Genomic DNA, 19,180 nt, shown 5'->3' with positions numbered 1-19,180 from the left:
GACCACAGACAGTCGGATCAGCCTCAAACTCACTTCTTGTGATTTCACAGTACCTGCAAAAATAATGAGAGTGGCTGAAGTTCTCTGTAAACCCACCTATGCAATGAGAACCCAAGTTATCCCCAGCAATGCAGTAAAGACCCCCTTTTACTGTTTCTCCATCTACATTTATTCCATCTGTCTCCAAGGATTTCAGATCTGCCAACAACTCTGAGAAAACAAAGCGCTTAAGGTCATTCACACAACAAGACTAAAAACATTATCAGTATTTGAACGCAAATGAATGGGTAAATTTGCTAATGAAAGATAGACTGCAAGAACTTTGTGTGTCTTTTTAGCAGAACCCAGGGGATTTACAATTTCAAAGGAATCTTGGTACAAAATCAGTTTGAGGCTTTCAGGGTTTTCATTAAAGAACTGGTGACATTTGAAATTTTGTCCATCATATAAATCCATAAAAACCTCGGCATCAGGATCTCCAAACAGTTGTGACTGTGTATTCCTCCCTAAATGTGATTGTAAAAAGCTCTTCAGAGTTTCTGTCACTGGTATGTAGTAAGCACATTTTTGTGTCATGTTTTCATCCATTCCCAATGTCACTTTTTGGGGTTCCGTGTATTTCAACATTTTTGTGAATGTCTGATTTCTGGAGTATGTTGTTCTTAATTGTCCCTGATGACAGGCAGAGAACAAATCTGACTCTTTAATGCAGTCACAGATTTTAGTGACTGTTTCATCTGATAGGCTCATATCATTTTTTAAAAAAGAACTTACTTTAGTTATTGTAAAGGCTTGTCCTAACTCATGCACATTTTGCATTTCCTCAACAATAGTCTGTATAGTAGAGGCAGGAATCAGCAGCTGTCCTTGCAGTTTAAGGTAAAAGAGACAAATGTTCCTTAGATAAGAATGACTATCATTCTCTGGCATATCAATGGCTGCACTAGCTGTTGGCATGGCTTCATGTGTGTTTTCTGAATCATCTGTACTGGCAATGACAAATGGGGGCTGAGGGCAAGTTTCCCTGTATATGTTATCAATACCATCTGGGGAGCATGCTTTGTGCTTCCTACACATGTGAGAAGTAAATGACTTTTTTGTAAACACGATCGTACAACCACTTACTGGACATGACACAGACCTGCCCTCTCTAATATGATCATTTAAGTGAGACACTAGTTCTTTCACCGTGTGAAAATTGTGGGAACATAATGAAATGGCGCATTTTAAATCCGCAACAACAGCTATAGGAGCAGCTTGTGGTGCAGGTGCATTGTGTACACGATAATAATGGCCCTTGAAAGCTGAGTAAGTGGTAAATGTTTGACTACAGTTGGCGCCAACACATTTGAAAAGACAACGGGGCTCATTCCTATGCAATGTAGTACATAGCCTCTTAATGTATTCAAATTCTTTTTACAAAAGACGCAGGTGATCATTTTTAGGATTTCAAGTGTTTGCCTGTGCTTTTCAGCTGAACTAAGTTATCACGCACTGATCTAGCTAGCTATCTTAAATATCAACTAGTGCTAGCTTAACTGTTAATGTAATTTAACCTACACCATATGGGCTTTCAGCACACATTTTCACTTGGTCTCGAAAAAAGTAGACTTAATGTGAAGCTTACCGTGCAAACTTTAAATTTTCTGGATGAACAGCAGCTGATCCTCCGAAAAAACTTGTGTTGAAATCGTAGATTTGTCCTAAAAACTTTTTAAATGATTTTAAAATGACAAAGTGGTATGAAGATGAAGCCTGTTTTTTCTCTAGCTAATGCAGCTCTCTGGCTCGCTCGTTATTGACGTCACTCGTGCTTCTCCCGCGATTATCCAATCAGAGACGAGCTTCATCTGCGCGCTATGAAATTCAAAAATAGGCGGACAGAGAAAGAGAACAAAGACAATTAGAGGCACTGTTAGGTTGTTTAGCCTGTGATAATAATACAATGCTCAATTTTTTATTTTATTTTTATAAAAATAAGTAGAAAAACATTAATCTAAGTATTACATTAAGATTTAAAGACTAAAAGAAACATAAGGCATACAGGGATTACTGAACAGAAGTATTACTTTGCATATCAATAATTTAAATTTATTACACACACACACACACACACACACACACACACACACACACAAGGCTACAATATGCTACAAATAGCCTACATTATAAAAATGCCATATTTTTATATATATCGATAGGCAACCTCTCAGGTTCACAATTACTATTTTTTTTTTCATTAATCATTTCATCAATCTTTTTGTTTCATCAATCATGCTAAAATGAGCCTACAGCATAAACTTGTAAAGTGACATACAGTACATACTTTATTTGTATTTTTAAAAACAACAGACTAAAACTTTAGTTTTTACAATATTTGCATGTCAAATTAACAAAATTGTTTTGTTATGAGTATTACAGTATTTCTCTGTTTTTGATACCAATAATTTGTAATTTTAACAAATAATTTTGATTATAATCACATATTATTATTGTAAATATAACAAAATATTATGTTTAATAGTTTACAAAATTTCACTGTGAATTAAACAAAAACATTATGTTTTTAGGTTTACAATGTATTTATGTAGGGATTTTACATAGTTTTTCTGTAAATTTCACGGTCATTTTTTACAGTGCATTGCCACTTTTAATAAGTGCCCCGGTTTCTGAACATATGAGACACACTGGTTTAGTGTGAAGTGTGAACTGTCAGGCATGACCGAAAGTGAGTAACTTTAGTAACGTGTGGATCAGCGCTGACTCAAGACGCGAACTGTTTAGAACGAATCAGTCCGATTTGGTGAACTGGTTCATCCAGTTCACTAAAAAGAACCGGTTCAAAAGAACGATTCGTTCACGAACCGGCCATCACTACACTATTGTAAAGGTTGCAAAAGCTGCTCCGGTTAAAATTGAAGCGCTTCGTCAAGTTTTAAATCAGAACCTTTTGTTTTGGCTCTAGGTCCGGGTCCGGACTGGACAGCTTCTGGGTCCGGACCCGGACCGCGGTCCGCCTGTTAGTGACCTATGATATAGAAGCTATACAGTACTATACTCTACATGAGTGATATTAAAGGACGCCTCTACCCTGAAATACAATTTAATAGTCCTGGTACTTTTTTTTTTGTATTAAGACTGTCCTAAAAAGGAGTAAAGTATTTCTGATTTTTGTTATTCCCATAAGTAATGGGGTTTGGGGTCTCAGCAAGAATGTCACTAGTGCTCCCTTCATGAACTTTTTGTAGTTAAAAAAAAAAAGATGCTTAGATTCAAAGCCAAAAGCAACCAACCCATTTAAAAGAAACACCCCTTCCCGATCAAACCCCACTTTGCACCACACTCCCTCTGAGCATCTACATTACATTTACATCATTTGGCAGACACCCTTATCCAGAGTGACTTACATTATCTTTTTATTTTTATACAATTGAGAGTTAAGGGTCTTGCACAGGGGCCCAACAGTGGACCTGGGATCAAACTCACAAGCTTCTGATTGGTAGCCCAACACCTTAACCTCTAGGCTACGGCACGGCTTGACTCAGCCTGTCATATCTTAGAGTACTTATCCTAGTACCCAGGTGGTGGAATGATATTCCCCTCGCTGTCTGAACAGCTGAGTCACTTGCTGTCTTCAAAAGAAGATTAGCGATGTACCTCTTCACCAAGCACTTAAACATGCACTTAAGCTATTTAAAGAAAAATTAATAAAACATCATCATACTGTACTATCCTCCACTACAGGCTTTTCAGGCTGATGTCATTCTTGGTCTCTGTCAAGCAACATGATCTGGTCTGTTTTCGACAGATAGAAAATGGCATCTGACAAGGTTGATAAAAGGAGGAAGCAATTAAATGTTCTCAATCAAATGTGATAAGGATCTGGTTTCACCGTTAGCCCAAGCTTCTTTTCAATGTTTTTCTGAGTCTCATTATATCACATTTGTGTGAAATCCAATGTAGAGATAATAGAGACGACAAACACCAGACTCGGTTCAAGCACAGAATTGGCTCAGCTAATTAACCATCTACAAAAGGGACGAGAATGATGAGCACAGTGTACAGATGAGTACATAAGAGATAGTGAAAGATAAAAATAAAGTGCAGCCATTTGAGGTAGTGAATACTGTCAGTAGGCAGTCATAGAGCATTATGGGTAATGTTGGAAACTAACCAAAATGAAACTACAATCAAGTAAAAGTTTAAACTAAAAGCACAAAGAATTTCATGTTTTTCATTTTGATTAAAAATTAAATCTCAGATGCAAACGAAGATCATTTAACATACAAGCATTCATTAATTTTTCTTTCTATTGACATGATTTTGTGATTTACATGAAATGGGTCACTTCACTACACATGTAGCATGCTTATCCACCTTGTAGCTAAACAGTGGTCTTTTTCTGTTGGATCTGACAGAGTGTTTAACCAAAGTAATCTTTTTAAACTTAAGTAAACTTTCATTATTATTGACACAGATAGTGAGAATGTAGCAGACAATGCATTTATTTCATTAAACAAGGTATCAAGTTCAGACAAGCTATATAGTCAATCACATTTAATGCAGGAATGCAACACTCCAAATAAACCAAGAATATCAGAGTAATAAAACATAACAATCTAAACACACTTAAAACAGTACCTACATGCATCACATGTTTCTTAGGATCTAATACATTATGTAATATAATATGACATGCCAGCAGAGCAAGTACTCACAACTAATACACAGAAAGAACACAGAAAATTCCAACACCGATTTGTCACCAACACAGATACAGCTATGGATATTAATCAAAAACTACAGGCATAATCCTCATCATTTGAAAGCACTTAAACTTTTAGCAGGAGCAGATCGTTTCTTCAGAGCAGGAAGGAAACTTTGGCTTCAGTGGTGATTGTTTAAGGCTATATTTCTTTCCATTATTTATCGTGATGGCTCACAGCATGCCAGACAGCAGAGGAAAAACAACAGCCAACAGCAGAATCACACCACCATGCTTCAGAACATTGCCATCAGAGCAGGGATTCGTGTTTTCTAGAACAAAACAAATAAAATATGTTGGTATAATGATAACATCAGGGCATCATTGCACTTAGCATGCTCAGTTCACAAGAAGAAATCACTCCAATGAATAATGTCTATTTGTTTTACAGCACACTTCCTACTGGATGCAGAATGACTCTTGAGTTGTAATTGGCAACGTTTCATGACATTAATGCGCAATGCAATTATGCAGAGACAGACTAACAGATCAGACAGGACATGAGAGACAAAAAAAGAGACAGATAATGCAGAGAAGAAGGAAATACATGGATAGGCAATATTGAAATCTTGCTTTTCAACAAAAGTAAACAGCATTGAGCTGATGGGAAAAGAACATAAAAATAAATGTAATTCTTACTCTTTTCCACAGTTTTTGACAATGTAGCATTTGTATTCCCCTGGTAGAGATTACAGTTGTACGTCTGGGGCTGGTCATCTGCATATCCTTTCAGAATCATTTGGCATACATTATTGCTAATGATGGTGGCTGTGGCCCGGTTCTTGTAGGTTGAATCCACAACTATGGTGCTATTAGTAGCAGCCACTACTTTCTTATCAATTGTAAAGACACATGATACAGGCTGTGTTGTGGTGTACGTGCAGTTCAAATGTAAGCTTTGTTCCTTAGTCAAACAAGCAGTGATCCCGTCTATTTTTTGAGAGCTGGCCATGCCTACAGGACAGTAAGACACAGCATTATGTTTGTGGATGGTCAGAGAAATTCCAGTAGCACTTAAACTTAAAAAACTTAAATTTAAGATGGAGAAAAATGGTCTGCTCAATAGAAAAATATACGATATAGCTGCTACTGTATAACATAAATGATAGCAGGAACTAACTTGTCTCACGGATGTTTCACAAGTAATGTACATTGAATATTTTCCTATAATAACGCTCTAACTTATATTTGATTTATATTACATTGTGACTGCAATATGCATTACGCAACATTCTATAGTAAAATTAACCCCTGAAGCAGTGATGTGCCATGCTTAAAGACTGGCCTACAATCTTGTAATTCGGAACAGATCTGCATTAGGAAATCTTTTTTGTAGAAGTCTGCAATAACTGATTAATAAACTACTGTATACTGTACAGCCCTGTTCTGTAGTATTATCATGCTATGTAGTTTTTAACATGCTGATGGGTTGAAGTATAGACACATATGTTTCATTACCCAGCAGACAGAAAGTTGCAAGGATGCTGTAGTACATCATTTTGTCTCCTGAATCCTGGAGAGAAATCACAACAAGACTGTCAGATTAATACAGCATCAGCATTTTGAATATCAGGAGAGAACTTGTGCACAAAACGGAAAACTGAACGTTGGTAGAAGTTTAGTGATCTGGTTTGTGGTTTGAAATATTCCGAAAGATTTAAGCAAAATGTTGAAAGGTGCTGCAAGGAAACAATGCAATAACCACTTGCCTGTTGCAGGAAATATCTGGTGTGTTGCAAAGAAGCTAAAATCACGAATGGGTGGGGTCGCCCAAGGCTCAAACGTCTTTAAGTGCATGAGTAAACTACATACATTTTATTTCATTACCATAAATATTATGCAATCTTCTTTATTTACTCGATATACCCAATGGGTAAAACAAAAGAACGATTCATTGGGATGTTTACGGATTTACAGCTTTCAAGAAACTCTGGAATTTTTAATAATAAGAATAATAATAAAATAAATCCATGAGACATGACTCAACTCGTTTGCACTCCTTAAAACCAAAGTGAAATTAAGCACCTGGAATTCAGGAATTTAAAAAACAAACGAACAAAAGAAAACAGCAAACAATGCTGAAAATGATAATGGAATCTGTTAAACGTGTAATATTTTATGTATAATTCACTAAACTAACAGTGATAAGCATAAAGTCGGAGTTAAAGGCGCGTCATTTTTGGGTATCCTGTTAAACGTTACGCACGTTAACTAATCATCTATTTACACATCTTTTGCCTTACTTTTTCAGATTTTCTTTGTAAATAAAGCATTCACGACTTCTTACCGTTTATTTCCTGTGTATGAGATGTGGCTGGTTGCTGGAGGTAAAGCTCTAGTCTGTCCTGTGACTGACTTCTTGGTGCTGGAAGTGCGTAACGCGCTGTGTCATTGCACAGATATAGTGAGCCGCACCTCCAACCATCATCCTCCTTCCCGCAAATTACATCCCCAAATCTCCATCAGCACGCACATTCAGGCGAGATATGTCAAAAACCATAAAGCAAAGCATCCATGCATTAAATGTTATCCTTATTCTACTCATAATCCTACATATAAATTGGTTTAATTATCCTCTACTCATATCCTCCTTATACGAGACACAACAGTTAATTTACGAGGATATTTTGTTTTTTCAGTCATCTTATGATTTCAAAGGACATCAACTTCAACACAGCACATGATGCTTACTTCCTGTTTTAAGGTTACTTTTGTAAGAATCACAATTTACACAACGTCATTGTGTAAAATGTGCAAACCATTCATATACTGAAGTCTACCTAAACCATCAACATTTTTTTTTTGATGTTGTTGTTTATTATGATCATAGGACAGGTCTTCCTGGACACAAATTTACCTCACTTTTGTATATATCATAGGTCAGATTCTAACACACCCAAACGTGGAAAAGTGATGATAAATAATGCTGAATAATAATTTCATTCGGATTCTACTGAGACACACAAAGGCTTTGTCTAAATACAGCTACTATCTATGAATTCATTTGCATTTAATTTAGCATACATACATACATACATACTGTACATACATACATACAGTATCTCAAAGAAGTAAGTACACCCCTCACATTTTTGTAAATATTTTATTCTATCTTTTCATGTGACAATCCTGAAGAAATGACACTTTGCTACAGTGTAAAGTAGTGAACAGTGTACAGTTTGTATAAAGGTGAAAATTGGCAGTGGCCATCTTGGAGGTGTGTTTGGGGTCGTTATCATGTTGAAATACTGCCCTGCAGGCTAGTCTCCAAAGGGACGGGATCATGCTCTGCTTTAGTATGTCACAGTACATGTTGGCATTCATGGTTCCCTCAGTGAACTGTAGCTCCAAAATGCCGGCAGCACTCATGCAGCCCCAGACCATGACACTCCCACCACCATGCTTGACTGTAGGCAAGACAAACTTGTCTTTGTACTTGTCACCTGGTTGCCGCCACACACGCTTGACACCATCTGAACCAAATAAGTTTATCTTGGACTCATCAGACCACAGGACATGGTTCCTGTAATCCATTTCCTTAGTCTGCTTGTCTTCAGCAAACTGTTTGCGGGATTTCTTGTGCATCATTTTTCGAAGAGGCTTCCTTCTGGGATGACAGCTATGCAGGCCAATTTGATGCAGTGTGTGGCTTATGATCTGAACACTGACAGGCTTACCCCCCACCCCTTCAACCTCTGCAGCAATTCTGGCAGCATTCATACGTCTATTTCCAAACACAACCTTTGGAAATGACGCTGACCAAGTGCAACGCAACTTCTTAGGTCGTCCATGACGAAGCCTGTTCTGAGTCGAACCTGTCCTGTCCAGTAGACCAAACTACTGTATGGTCTTGGCCACCGTGCTGTAGCTCAGTTTCAGGGTCTTGGCAATCTTCTTATAGCCTACACCATCTTTATGTAGAGCAACAATTATTTTTTCCAGATCCTCAGAGTATTCTTTTCCATGAGGTGCCATGTTGAACTTCCAGTGACCAGTATGAGAAAGTGAGAGCGATAACACCAAATTTAACACACCTGTTCACACCTGAGACCTTTTAACACTAACGAGTCACATGACACAGAGGAGAGAAAATGGCTATGTGGCCCAGTTTGGACAATTTCACTTAGGGGTGGTCTCACTTTTGTGGCCAGCAGTTTAGTCATTAACGGCTGTGTGTTGAGTTATTTTGAGGGGACAGCAAATTTACCCTTTAAAAAAAATTCATTTCTTCAGTGTTAAAAATAAAAATAAAACCCACTTTCCTGCTGCTGTAAATGACTTAAAATACCCTAAATCACCTAAATTATTTGAGCCCCTGACCAATTGAGTCTCAAATAAAAATGAATTATTATCTTATTACTGAAGTCCTGAGAAGTCCAATAAAGTTTCAACATTGAGAACAGAATTGATTATGCAATTTCTGGTGCACAATCAAGATATAGTTTCTCACTTCCTTGAACAATCCATAACCATGGTAAACTGTCACTAACAGGTTATTTCTTGTTAGTAAATGTCTCAAGGTAAGACAATGTAAACACTTTTTATCATTGGATTTTAATGGATTAAAATGAACCAATATGGATTTATCATTCATTCATACATTCATTCATTCATTCATTTATTCATCTTCTACCGCTTATCAGAACTACCTCGGGTCACGGGGAGCCTGTGCCTATCTCAGACGTCATTGGGCAGGATACACCCTGGACGGAGTGACAACCCATCGCAGGGCACACACACACTCTCATTCGCTCACGCACTACGGACAATATTCCAGAGATGCCAATCAACCTACCATGCATGTCTTTGGACCGGAGAAATATTCCGAAGAAACCGGAGTACCCGGAGGAAAGCCCCGAGGCATTGGGGGAACATTCAAACTCCACACATACAAGGCTGAGGCGGGAATTGAACCCCCAACCCTGGAGGTGTGAGGCAAAAATAATGTCTATTTGTCATAATCACTGCCTGCTTTCAGCCATGGTTCCTCAGGGATTGTATGAGTGGCTGCTCATGGTTGCTTGCCAGCAGCTCCTGATAGAGGACATATGAATGCAGTACATCATTTCTGACACCAGGCCAATACATTCACTCTCTGGGATGGGGTAATGAGCTTTGAATGGCTTTCTGACTACAAGAAAAGCTTCCTTAGAAATATGAAGCATTTGCTAAATGTTACAAACTCTGCAGCACAATTTGAGACCAGAAATGATGTATTATACTTTTTTTTGTGGCCACCCACAATGCTGCAGTTGTTTCAGAAGAGGCAATTCTGAATATAAGAACTGATATATAAGTTATTCAAGGGCTTGAACTGCTCTTGGTTTATGGTAGTCAGTTCATGTGGCATTGCCCAGGAAACAGTATACAATTCTTATGCCATATTTCTGAGTATAAAGTCTTGCTAGCCTGTTGCTAAATTTGACTCAAGAAACTTCCAAAATACAACGGCTACACCTGAGCAACTTTTTGTTCTGCACTGAAGTGTTCATCTAATTTAAATTGCCTATCATGTACAAAACACAGAGACAATATATAGCTTTGACCTCTCTAACTGTAATGAGTCTGTCTGTGTTTCTGTCCTGTTTCTGTCTGCTGTCTTTCCCTGTGGCTAATTGTTTGCTCCGCCCACTCTTTGGTTTCCATGGACATTAATTGTACTCATTCATCTCCTCACTCGCCTTTGTCCTGACACTAACAAAGCAAATATTCAGTTTTTTATGAAGTTTTGTGTTTTTCACATTTGAAGTAGAAACAGAATCTTAGGTTATTTTGTTTCACATTTCACACTGCTCATACTTTAACGAGTGCGCTTCTATATTTGGCAACACCTTAGGTAAGTGGTGGGTGCTGTGCCATCTCCTGTAATTAAGTTTTTGAGGGAAGAATAGTGTAGTTAGTTTTCTTCATGTTTTCTTTGTAGATAAGCATGTATAAAATAAACTAACATTAGGGAAGTTTGTTTTGGTTCTACTTGGGTTCTTTCCTTTAGCACCACCATTGTCTAACCCCATGTGTGTCCGTGTCCTTTTAACTCAACTGTAAATTTTGTAAATATTTATGTTCCATGTTGAAAATCACAGTAAATGTCATATACAACAAGTATCATAATGGGCTATTTTATTGTTACTGTTTTGTTGTAGTTGGTGATCCACAAGTAGGTTGGTTTCTCTCCTCCTATCAGCTTGCTAAGGAACCGAATGCTGACTTTAAGCCCCCCCTAGGCCCACCTCAGGGTCATAACAGGATTAACAATTATCCTGGCTATTCATAATCTGTCATTTCACTCATTCTGTACATTCCTAAACCCTGCCTTAACTTTCTTATTGCTGGTGTCAACAGCCATGTTTGGATTAATACAGTGTGACCATTTAAAAACAGCTGTCCAATGCCTTTGTGCCTGTGAGAAAAAGAGACTTGAATCTTGGCAGTTCTTTAAGAATTGGGTCTAAAATTACAAACAAATGACAGTTCTGATGTTCCTCTAATATTTTAGTCAATTCTAAAAACACTTGTTTCTTCTTCTTCCTCCTCTTTCGGGTTTTCCCGTTAGGGGTCCCCACAGTGAATGATCTGTTTCCACCTAACTCTATCCTTGGCATCCTCTACTTGCACACCAATTAATTTCATGTCCTCATTTAACACATCCATGTACTGTATCTCCTCTTTGTCCTTCCTCTTGACCTATTACCTGGCAGCTCCATCTCCAACATCCTTTTACCAATATAACCACGCTCCCTCCTCTGTACATGTCCAAACCATCTCAATCTATCCTTTCTGACCTTGTCCCCAAAACAGGATGAGTGTCCTCGTCACTCCTAAAGAGAACCTCAACATCCTCATCTCTGCTACCTCCATCTCTGCCTCATGTCTTTTCCTTACTGTGTAACATAGGTTTTGTGTTTTGTCTTGTGTTCGGTCTTTTATTTTGATATCTGTTTCTTGTGTCTTGCTTCCCTTGCCTTCATGTCCTCCTGCCTTTTGTAAGTGTCATGTTCTTATAGGTTATGTAGTCATGTGTTCCTGTTTGTCATTGGTTCTGTGTATGAATTTAACCCTGTGTGTTTCCCAAGTTCTTTGTCGGTTGTTGTTCCTTTATGGCTGTTGCTTGTGATCTTGTTCCTCGTCTCATTTTGTGATTGCCTCGCCCAGGATTACTTTGTTTTTTTTTTCAATAAAATCTTCACCTGCACTTGGATCCACTGTCTCATCATTCTACACTCGTGACATACTGCTACAGTCTTTAACCCATATGGCATAGCTAGTCTCACTACTGTCTTGTACACCTTTCCTTATTTGGTTATTTATATGCCATCCAGTTTTCTGAGCATAACAGTGAAAATAAAACTGTCTTCTTTGTTCCAATTGATTTGTTTTCCATCACATTTGCGATTATTTAAAATTTTCCCTCAAACACAACAACTGTTTACACAACGCTCAGTCACACTTCTGTAACTGTACAAAGCACACGAAATGAGCTATGTGTTGTTCAAATTCTTGGCTGTCTGTTGCTAAGAATCTAGCTGTAACATTCTAACAACACATTGTTTCCTGCAATGCAAAAGCAAACCTAACAATACTCCAGAACAGAGTTTCATAACCCTGGGAAAAATGTGGTGCTAACCTCACTTCTAAATAACATGAAATGAAACACAAAATTGTCTTCAGTATTTTTGAATTAGATTGAATTCAACTGAATTTGTATACCACTTTTAACAATGGACATGATTTCAAAGCAGCTTTGCAGAACATGAGAAATATAGTGCAAGAAGATTAAGATTAATGTTAGACTTATATTTAAATGTGTTTGTATTTATCCTCAATGAACAACCCTGAGGTGACTGAGGCAACTGTGGTGAGGAAAAACTCCCTTATATGGAAAAGGAAGAAACCTTGGAAGGAACCAGACTCAAAAGGGACACCATCCTCGTTTGAGTAACACTGGACAGTGTGATTATAATTTCAGTGAATAATTTTATGAATAATGTCCTTTGTACATTCATATACAGTCTGACAATTCTGTATTGATTAGGAGGTTGTTGCCCTCAAAGAACACACGTAGTTAGCATCTGTGTTGTACCCTTTTGTTTTAATTCTTTATAACTCTGAATTGTACTTATATGCCCATAATTGGTTGTTTTTGCAAATACAATGATTTCTTTTCTAAAAAGATTTAACTAAATATCATCTCAGTATCATTTTCTTCTGGCTGTGGCAGCCTTTTACATGTAAGACATTCCTTTTTTAATCGCATAGCTATCTCTTTTATGATTCGACTAAGGGGCATGCGTGTGTAAGACATTCCAGTGATCTGCTCCTTCTTGTACCACTTGACTTGTTAACACATGCCTCTAAACTTCTGCAGGTTTTTATCTGTAGGCTGCATCAGGGAAGTGTATTTTTGCTGCTCTACTAAAATTAGGGATACCTTTATTTCTATCTGCCACTTGATTTGATTCATATCAGCGTGGTTTGATCTTATTTGCAGATGTGTTGGTGCGGGTTTTCCTTCCAATCAAAGAAATGGAAAAGATTTTACACCGCTGATCTACGTATGATACTTGCATATAAATATTTATAATTGCTGTGTGTTCTTTAATTGTGCCAAAGATCTATCATTAAACTGTGAATTAGTTTTGTTATTGGTTCCTTACATTACCCACAATGCAATTTTACTATCTGTTCTGGCAGTGGGATTTGCTTTATCTTGCTTTATCTAATGAGAACATTACAGTGCATGTCTTTTAATATGGCCAGATCTTAGACATCCGCAAAGGGCACCATTGTGTATGTTAAGTTATTGTTTGCTTACTAAACCAACCCGACTGCACATTATACATAGCTGTACTGATTATTAAAATGCCACTGTATGTGTAGGAGCTAACAGTGACACCTTATTGTTATCATATCAATATCTGACTCAATATTTGACTTAAAGCTTATCTCCACTGCTATCGTCTCACAGAAACTATGTGAATGCAGCCGCAATCAACAATTTAGCACCAGAATCGGCAAGCACATCGTAAATAATTCACTTTCAACATGCTGTATATAGGGTGGAGTTTTCATATAGATCTTTCTTTCTTTTCTTTCATACAGATTTATTTAAGCAGACGATAATAAGACAGAGTTTACGTTCCTTTATTTCTCACTACATTCCAATACATAGACACTGGGCAGGTGATAAGGGGAAGGAAAAGTGCAACAGAAAATATCTACACAAACAGGCCGACTGGAGTTTGTTTGTAGGCAGACACGAGACTTAGTGCAAAAGATCTAAAAGCAACAGAACATTATATGGTATAATCATTGCACATAAAACATTTTTTTTCAAAGCATCCCTAGTTCTGTTTAACCTCAGAAGTAACCTGAGACACTGAGGGCATGCAGAAAATCCCAGGCAATTTTAAGTCACAACATCATACTACTACCATTATTTAGATAAATAGATTCTGTGAACTTGAGTTCTAGCACATCTTGTCTTGCATTTACTTCTATTTCTATGTAAAGCTCACTCAAAGAGCAAGATCCTCATAATACTACGTACCTGCAAAGAAAATTAAACAACATCTGTAGTGACCTTAAAGTGCCAAAAAAAGCATGTGCAAAAATGCATTTGAATACAAAAGCAGGTCAATGGTGGAATAGTGGAAGACATTACTGTAATTATATGTTATTAATTCATTGCACGTTGTATTTTCTATATATATATATATATATATATATATATATATATATATATATATATATATATATATATATATATATATAAATGACAGTTAAGATAAATAATAGTATTTTTGCTAAGTGGTGAGAGTGCTGTTCTATTGAGTGTTATATCCTCTACATTAAGGACTGTGGCAAAAACTGGAAGACAATTTAGCTTGCTTTAACATGAATAGCATCAAGACGCATTACAATACATTTTGCCGTAAATGAAAGCCAAGCATCAGTACCAACATTAGCTAAGATTAGCCTTTAATATGACCTCACTCTGCTGTTTCTTATTTAATATTATATATCAAAAAGTAAAAGTATAGCTCCATGTAGATATCTGAAAAATAAAATCATGAGAGGACTGTATTGTATTGTAAGTGCAGAAAAAGTACCATATGGTAGTTCTTTGGATTTACAATGTAAGATATAAATTGAAATAAATTCTTGCTGTAGATTTAACTATAAAGGAAAAGCAAAACATAATTAATGTCCATATACTGGGCATCATTTATCAATCAAAATTCATCCAAAAAAGCTAAAAGCTCCCAAATGTTACTAAAATTTAAAGTATACTCACTAATATGAGCCTTGACTAGTCAACTTCAATTTGTGTAATTGGTGATGAGTTACTGCGATCTTATATCCAGATTACATTGTCAGGTTGAATAAATAAACATTTTGTGAAACATGTTATTTTACAATGACCAGAAAAAAGCTTATTCAAAATAAGTTTCTACATTTTGACTAATAAGGCTAGCTATCTGAGAAGTGCGTTTGTTCCCACCTCATACTCAGTGTTCCCAGGACAGGGATCCATCCATCATGATCCTGAATGAAAACTGAAATTGTATAATTGAGGATAGTATAACTCTTTTATAACTATTCAATTATGATAAAAGAAAGGGACTCTATAACAGGAGGAAAGGTTAGTGTGTCTGTGGTCACCCACTCGCTGCATTGGCTGAGCTGCTTTACAGAATTTCAGTGTGTTTTTAAACCCTTTATCAGTGGTTTACTAAATGTAAAACAGCTGTGTTCAGCCGTGTACTTTTACCAAGTTTTACTTCAGTTAGGCCTTCAAAATGATTTATAAACAATTGTGATAAACTTTTGATAAATGAAGCCCAATACATATAATGTGGAGTTAAAAAAAAAGTTTGAATCATTTGAATCTGATAATCATAAGAACCATATGGACGCCATTGCTCGAGTATTTGTATGTTGATCACTGCGGATCATGCTGGCAGAAGCCCCAGAGAGACAGGAATTGAGATGGCAATGGAAATAATCCAGAATGCAGCATGAGCTTCTGTATTCATAGCAGAGCAGATTAGAAGATTTCCTGAGAAATAGAGCGAGAGGAAGTATAGTCAGTTAGAATAAAATCTATTCTTCCAGATTTATACTCATGATCATGAACAATCATTTCAAAACTCATATACATGACACTCACTTTGAGAAAAGGCCATGCTAGTCTCTTTCCAGGTGCTTCCCTGATATACCCTGCAGGTATACGTGTATGCTCGGTCATCTGACATCGGCATCCAGGTGAGGCGGCATATGTTGTTAGGCACCAGTGAAACGTTGGAACGACGTCTGGTCTCTATGGGCGGGATGAGGTGCACTGGGTTGTTGGGATTCGTGGTTCCCATCAGGCGTCCATCCTGTTTGAACTCGCAGAACGGCCCAGGAATCTTGTTGCTGTTTGGAAACTCACAATCCACACGTACATTCCTCTCCAAGTAGGTGATGCAGGAGAATATCTGAGGGCCGCGGGGTGTGTGATACCACCAGGAATCAAAATCTAGGAAGCTTGGTTTCTGGTAGCCCGTTGATGCAGCAGTCAGTCCGATCATACATGACAAAAACACTGAAACATTAAGCAGACTTGGTACTCATAGCATAGCATTACAATAATAAAACCTGCAGTCATGTATTATTGTATACATAATAAATAATCAAACAAAAAGTTATTCAAAATGAATAAAATGGTCGTATTGTGACATGAAAACACTGCTGACAAAAAAAATAAATAAAAAAAGAGAGAAATATCAGTGCTGTTCGGATATATCAGAACACAAAGCAAAGCCCCTTCTAGCGTTTCATAAACTCATAAATACACTTCTATGATGGTAAGAAAATACAGATATAGCTGATTGCAATGTAGCTTGTGCTGTTGCTAACATAGTGTCTTCAGCTGAAAGTAAACCGGCAGAAAAATTTGTTTCTAGACACATACATTACATTATTGCATATAATATCATATGTATATTAGCATAGCCATGACATCAGCATGTAAAGGTATGGTTATGAATAATAATAATAATAATAATAATAATAATAATAATAATAATAATAATAACAACAACAACCTGGTACTATAATTTGACAGAATTATTCTGTACATTTCTCTATTACACACATCTATTTTTGGCTCCATTCACCCAACCATCCATTCTGACCAGTCTCCCCATCCCTGTGAAGCACTCCTATTGCATTATGCTACCAACACCATGTTTCACCATAGAGATAGTATTAGCCAGTTGTTGAGCAGTTTTCACCAGATTTCAGAGTTCAGTCAACATCCGTACATTTTTGTCCCATCAATCCAGAGAATCATTTACCTGAAACTCTCACATATAAACACTGACATCTGACCACAGCACCCATTTGAGCCTTCCTTACTGAAACTATGAGTCCCACACCTGCTCCAGGATGATAAGGTTCCTGTGCATAAATGAGGTATTGCCAAGGTTGGTGTTCTGCATAAAGCCCTGGCCTCAACATTACTGAACACCTTTAGCATGAATCTGAATACTGACTGCACCCAAGGCTTCCTCACCTGAAATCATGCCTGAACTCACGAATGCTCTCAGAACTAATAGGCAAAACCCCACAGCGCGGATCCCAAAGCATTCTTTAAAGAGTGGAGGCTATTATACAGTCATGGCCAAAATTGTTAGCACCGCTGACCTTTTTCCCAAAAATTAAGTATTTCTCACAGAAAAATATTGCAATTCCACATTTTGCTATACGCATGTTTATATCCTTTGTGTGTACTGAAACAACAAAAAAAAAAAAAAAAAGGAAAAAACTCCTCTAAAAAATTGGCCGTTGAATTCGACCTTAACCTAATATTTGGTTGCACACCCTTTGGAAAAAATAACTGAAATCACTTCCTATAACTATCAATAAGATTCTTACACCTCTCAACCAGAATTTTGGACTGCTCTGTCTTTGCAAACTGCTCCAGGTCTCTCATATTGAAAGGGAGCCTTTTTCCCAACAGCAATTTTAAGATCTCTCTACAGGTTTTCAATGGGATTTAGATCTTGAAGTATGTGACGTGACATCTATCTAAAGGTCTGAATACTTATCTAGAGAAAAGATGGTGTTTAGTTTTATAGTACATTTTCAAACATTTCTAAAAACATATTGCTTTTTCATTATGGATTAATACCTAGTGCAGTTTTGATGACCAAACAAGTAATTTCATTTAATGCATTCGCAAAGAAAGGCCGATGGAGTTGTTCAAGTGCTGATTTTTGCTAAGTAGATGCTAAATATGTCGACAAACACTTTACAGAAGGCTTAGTAAATAGACAGTTATAGTAAATAGATGAATCACTGAATGAATGGATTATTCAGTGTACAGTAAATGAAGATGCGCTGGAAATAAAGTGGAAAAAAGAGGAGACATGTTTACTTACCCACCAGGGCGCATACGGTTAGTGCAGGAGAATGCAGAATCATGGTCGGACGATCAGACTGGATTGCATTGAAAACAATCAGTACAGTTAGAAAATCTCAATTTGTGTGAATGATTAGAAAATGGTTTAAATGCGAGGGATAACTGCAGGATGCGCGCGATGATTAAAACACTGCGTATCTCTGTCAAACACACACATACATACACACACAAGCGCGCGAACGCGCACGCGCACACACGCGCACACACACACACACACACACACACACACACACACACTGACCAAAATAACAGGACAAAATGTCAATCTAAGCTATTAATATCGTCATTCCATGTAAAACTAATCCCCGTGTAACATACAGGATCCAGTATGTATCTGATGCCCTGATTCATGACCATGTCGCAACACCAGAGTAACAATGCCGCACAACAGAGTACCACATTAAGGTGAGGTAAATCCTTATAAATGTAATTTTCTCATTATATAGCTTATATATTACCTGAAAACTGAAACCGAGCACTGTAAGCAGTGTAAAGATCTGCAGATCGTGGTGATGCGGTCACCTTAAATGCTGCTGGTGCTGCTGCTGCTGAATCCTCACTGTAGTCTATAAAGCTCCTGTAGTCTGCTGCACTCTCAGTAATGTTGCCGTGTTGGTTATATCAAGGATAATGCATAATGCATAATTTACCTGGAGTCCCAGGTAAAATTTAAATGGTACATTATGGATTGTGGTACATTGTTGGACCACTACTCTTAAACCTAGATAACAAAAAGGTTGTTGTTAATACAAGAGTATCTAACTGAAAACATTACTAGCTACTGTATTTTTAATTCACTAAACTATCGTGTTAATTTATGCTGTATAATAAATTACAAAAACAGTGTTTTATTTTCAAGCAAAATATTTTTCTAGTGCACCGATCACCTCCTTATAGAACAATGTCTACTATAGAGAGGTCAACAGATGTGTTGGATCAAGGTCACA

The 19,180-nt window shown here is 37.2% G+C and overlaps 2 protein-coding genes across 2 annotated transcripts; both read right to left on the bottom strand.

The window, feature by feature from the left end:
• Positions 1-4,489: 4,489 nt before the first annotated feature.
• thy1 (Thy-1 cell surface antigen) lies at positions 4,490-7,201 on the bottom strand. The gene is made up of 4 exons (XM_060863671.1): positions 7,053-7,201; positions 6,224-6,278; positions 5,405-5,719; positions 4,490-5,037 (listed from the first exon to the last, which is right to left on the bottom strand). The coding sequence occupies exons 2-4, from the start codon at positions 6,261-6,263 to the stop codon at positions 4,940-4,942; spliced, it is 453 nt and encodes a 150-aa protein (XP_060719654.1). The 5' UTR covers positions 6,264-6,278; positions 7,053-7,201; the 3' UTR covers positions 4,490-4,939.
• A 6,689-nt stretch (positions 7,202-13,890) lies between these two features.
• Positions 13,891-18,827, bottom strand: si:ch211-215c18.3 (uncharacterized). The gene is made up of 4 exons (XM_060862904.1): positions 18,756-18,827; positions 18,193-18,250; positions 15,936-16,352; positions 13,891-15,824 (listed from the first exon to the last, which is right to left on the bottom strand). Exons 2-4 carry the CDS (start codon positions 18,233-18,235, stop codon positions 15,718-15,720), a joined length of 567 nt encoding a protein of 188 aa, XP_060718887.1. The 5' UTR covers positions 18,236-18,250; positions 18,756-18,827; the 3' UTR covers positions 13,891-15,717.
• Between the last annotated feature and the right edge of the window lie 353 nt (positions 18,828-19,180).

The sequence above is a fragment of the Tachysurus vachellii genome, chromosome 26, assembly GCF_030014155.1.
Source record: "Tachysurus vachellii isolate PV-2020 chromosome 26, HZAU_Pvac_v1, whole genome shotgun sequence".
Lineage (NCBI taxonomy): Eukaryota > Metazoa > Chordata > Actinopteri > Siluriformes > Bagridae > Tachysurus > Tachysurus vachellii.
This window is presented reverse-complemented; position numbering and strand designations above follow the sequence as displayed.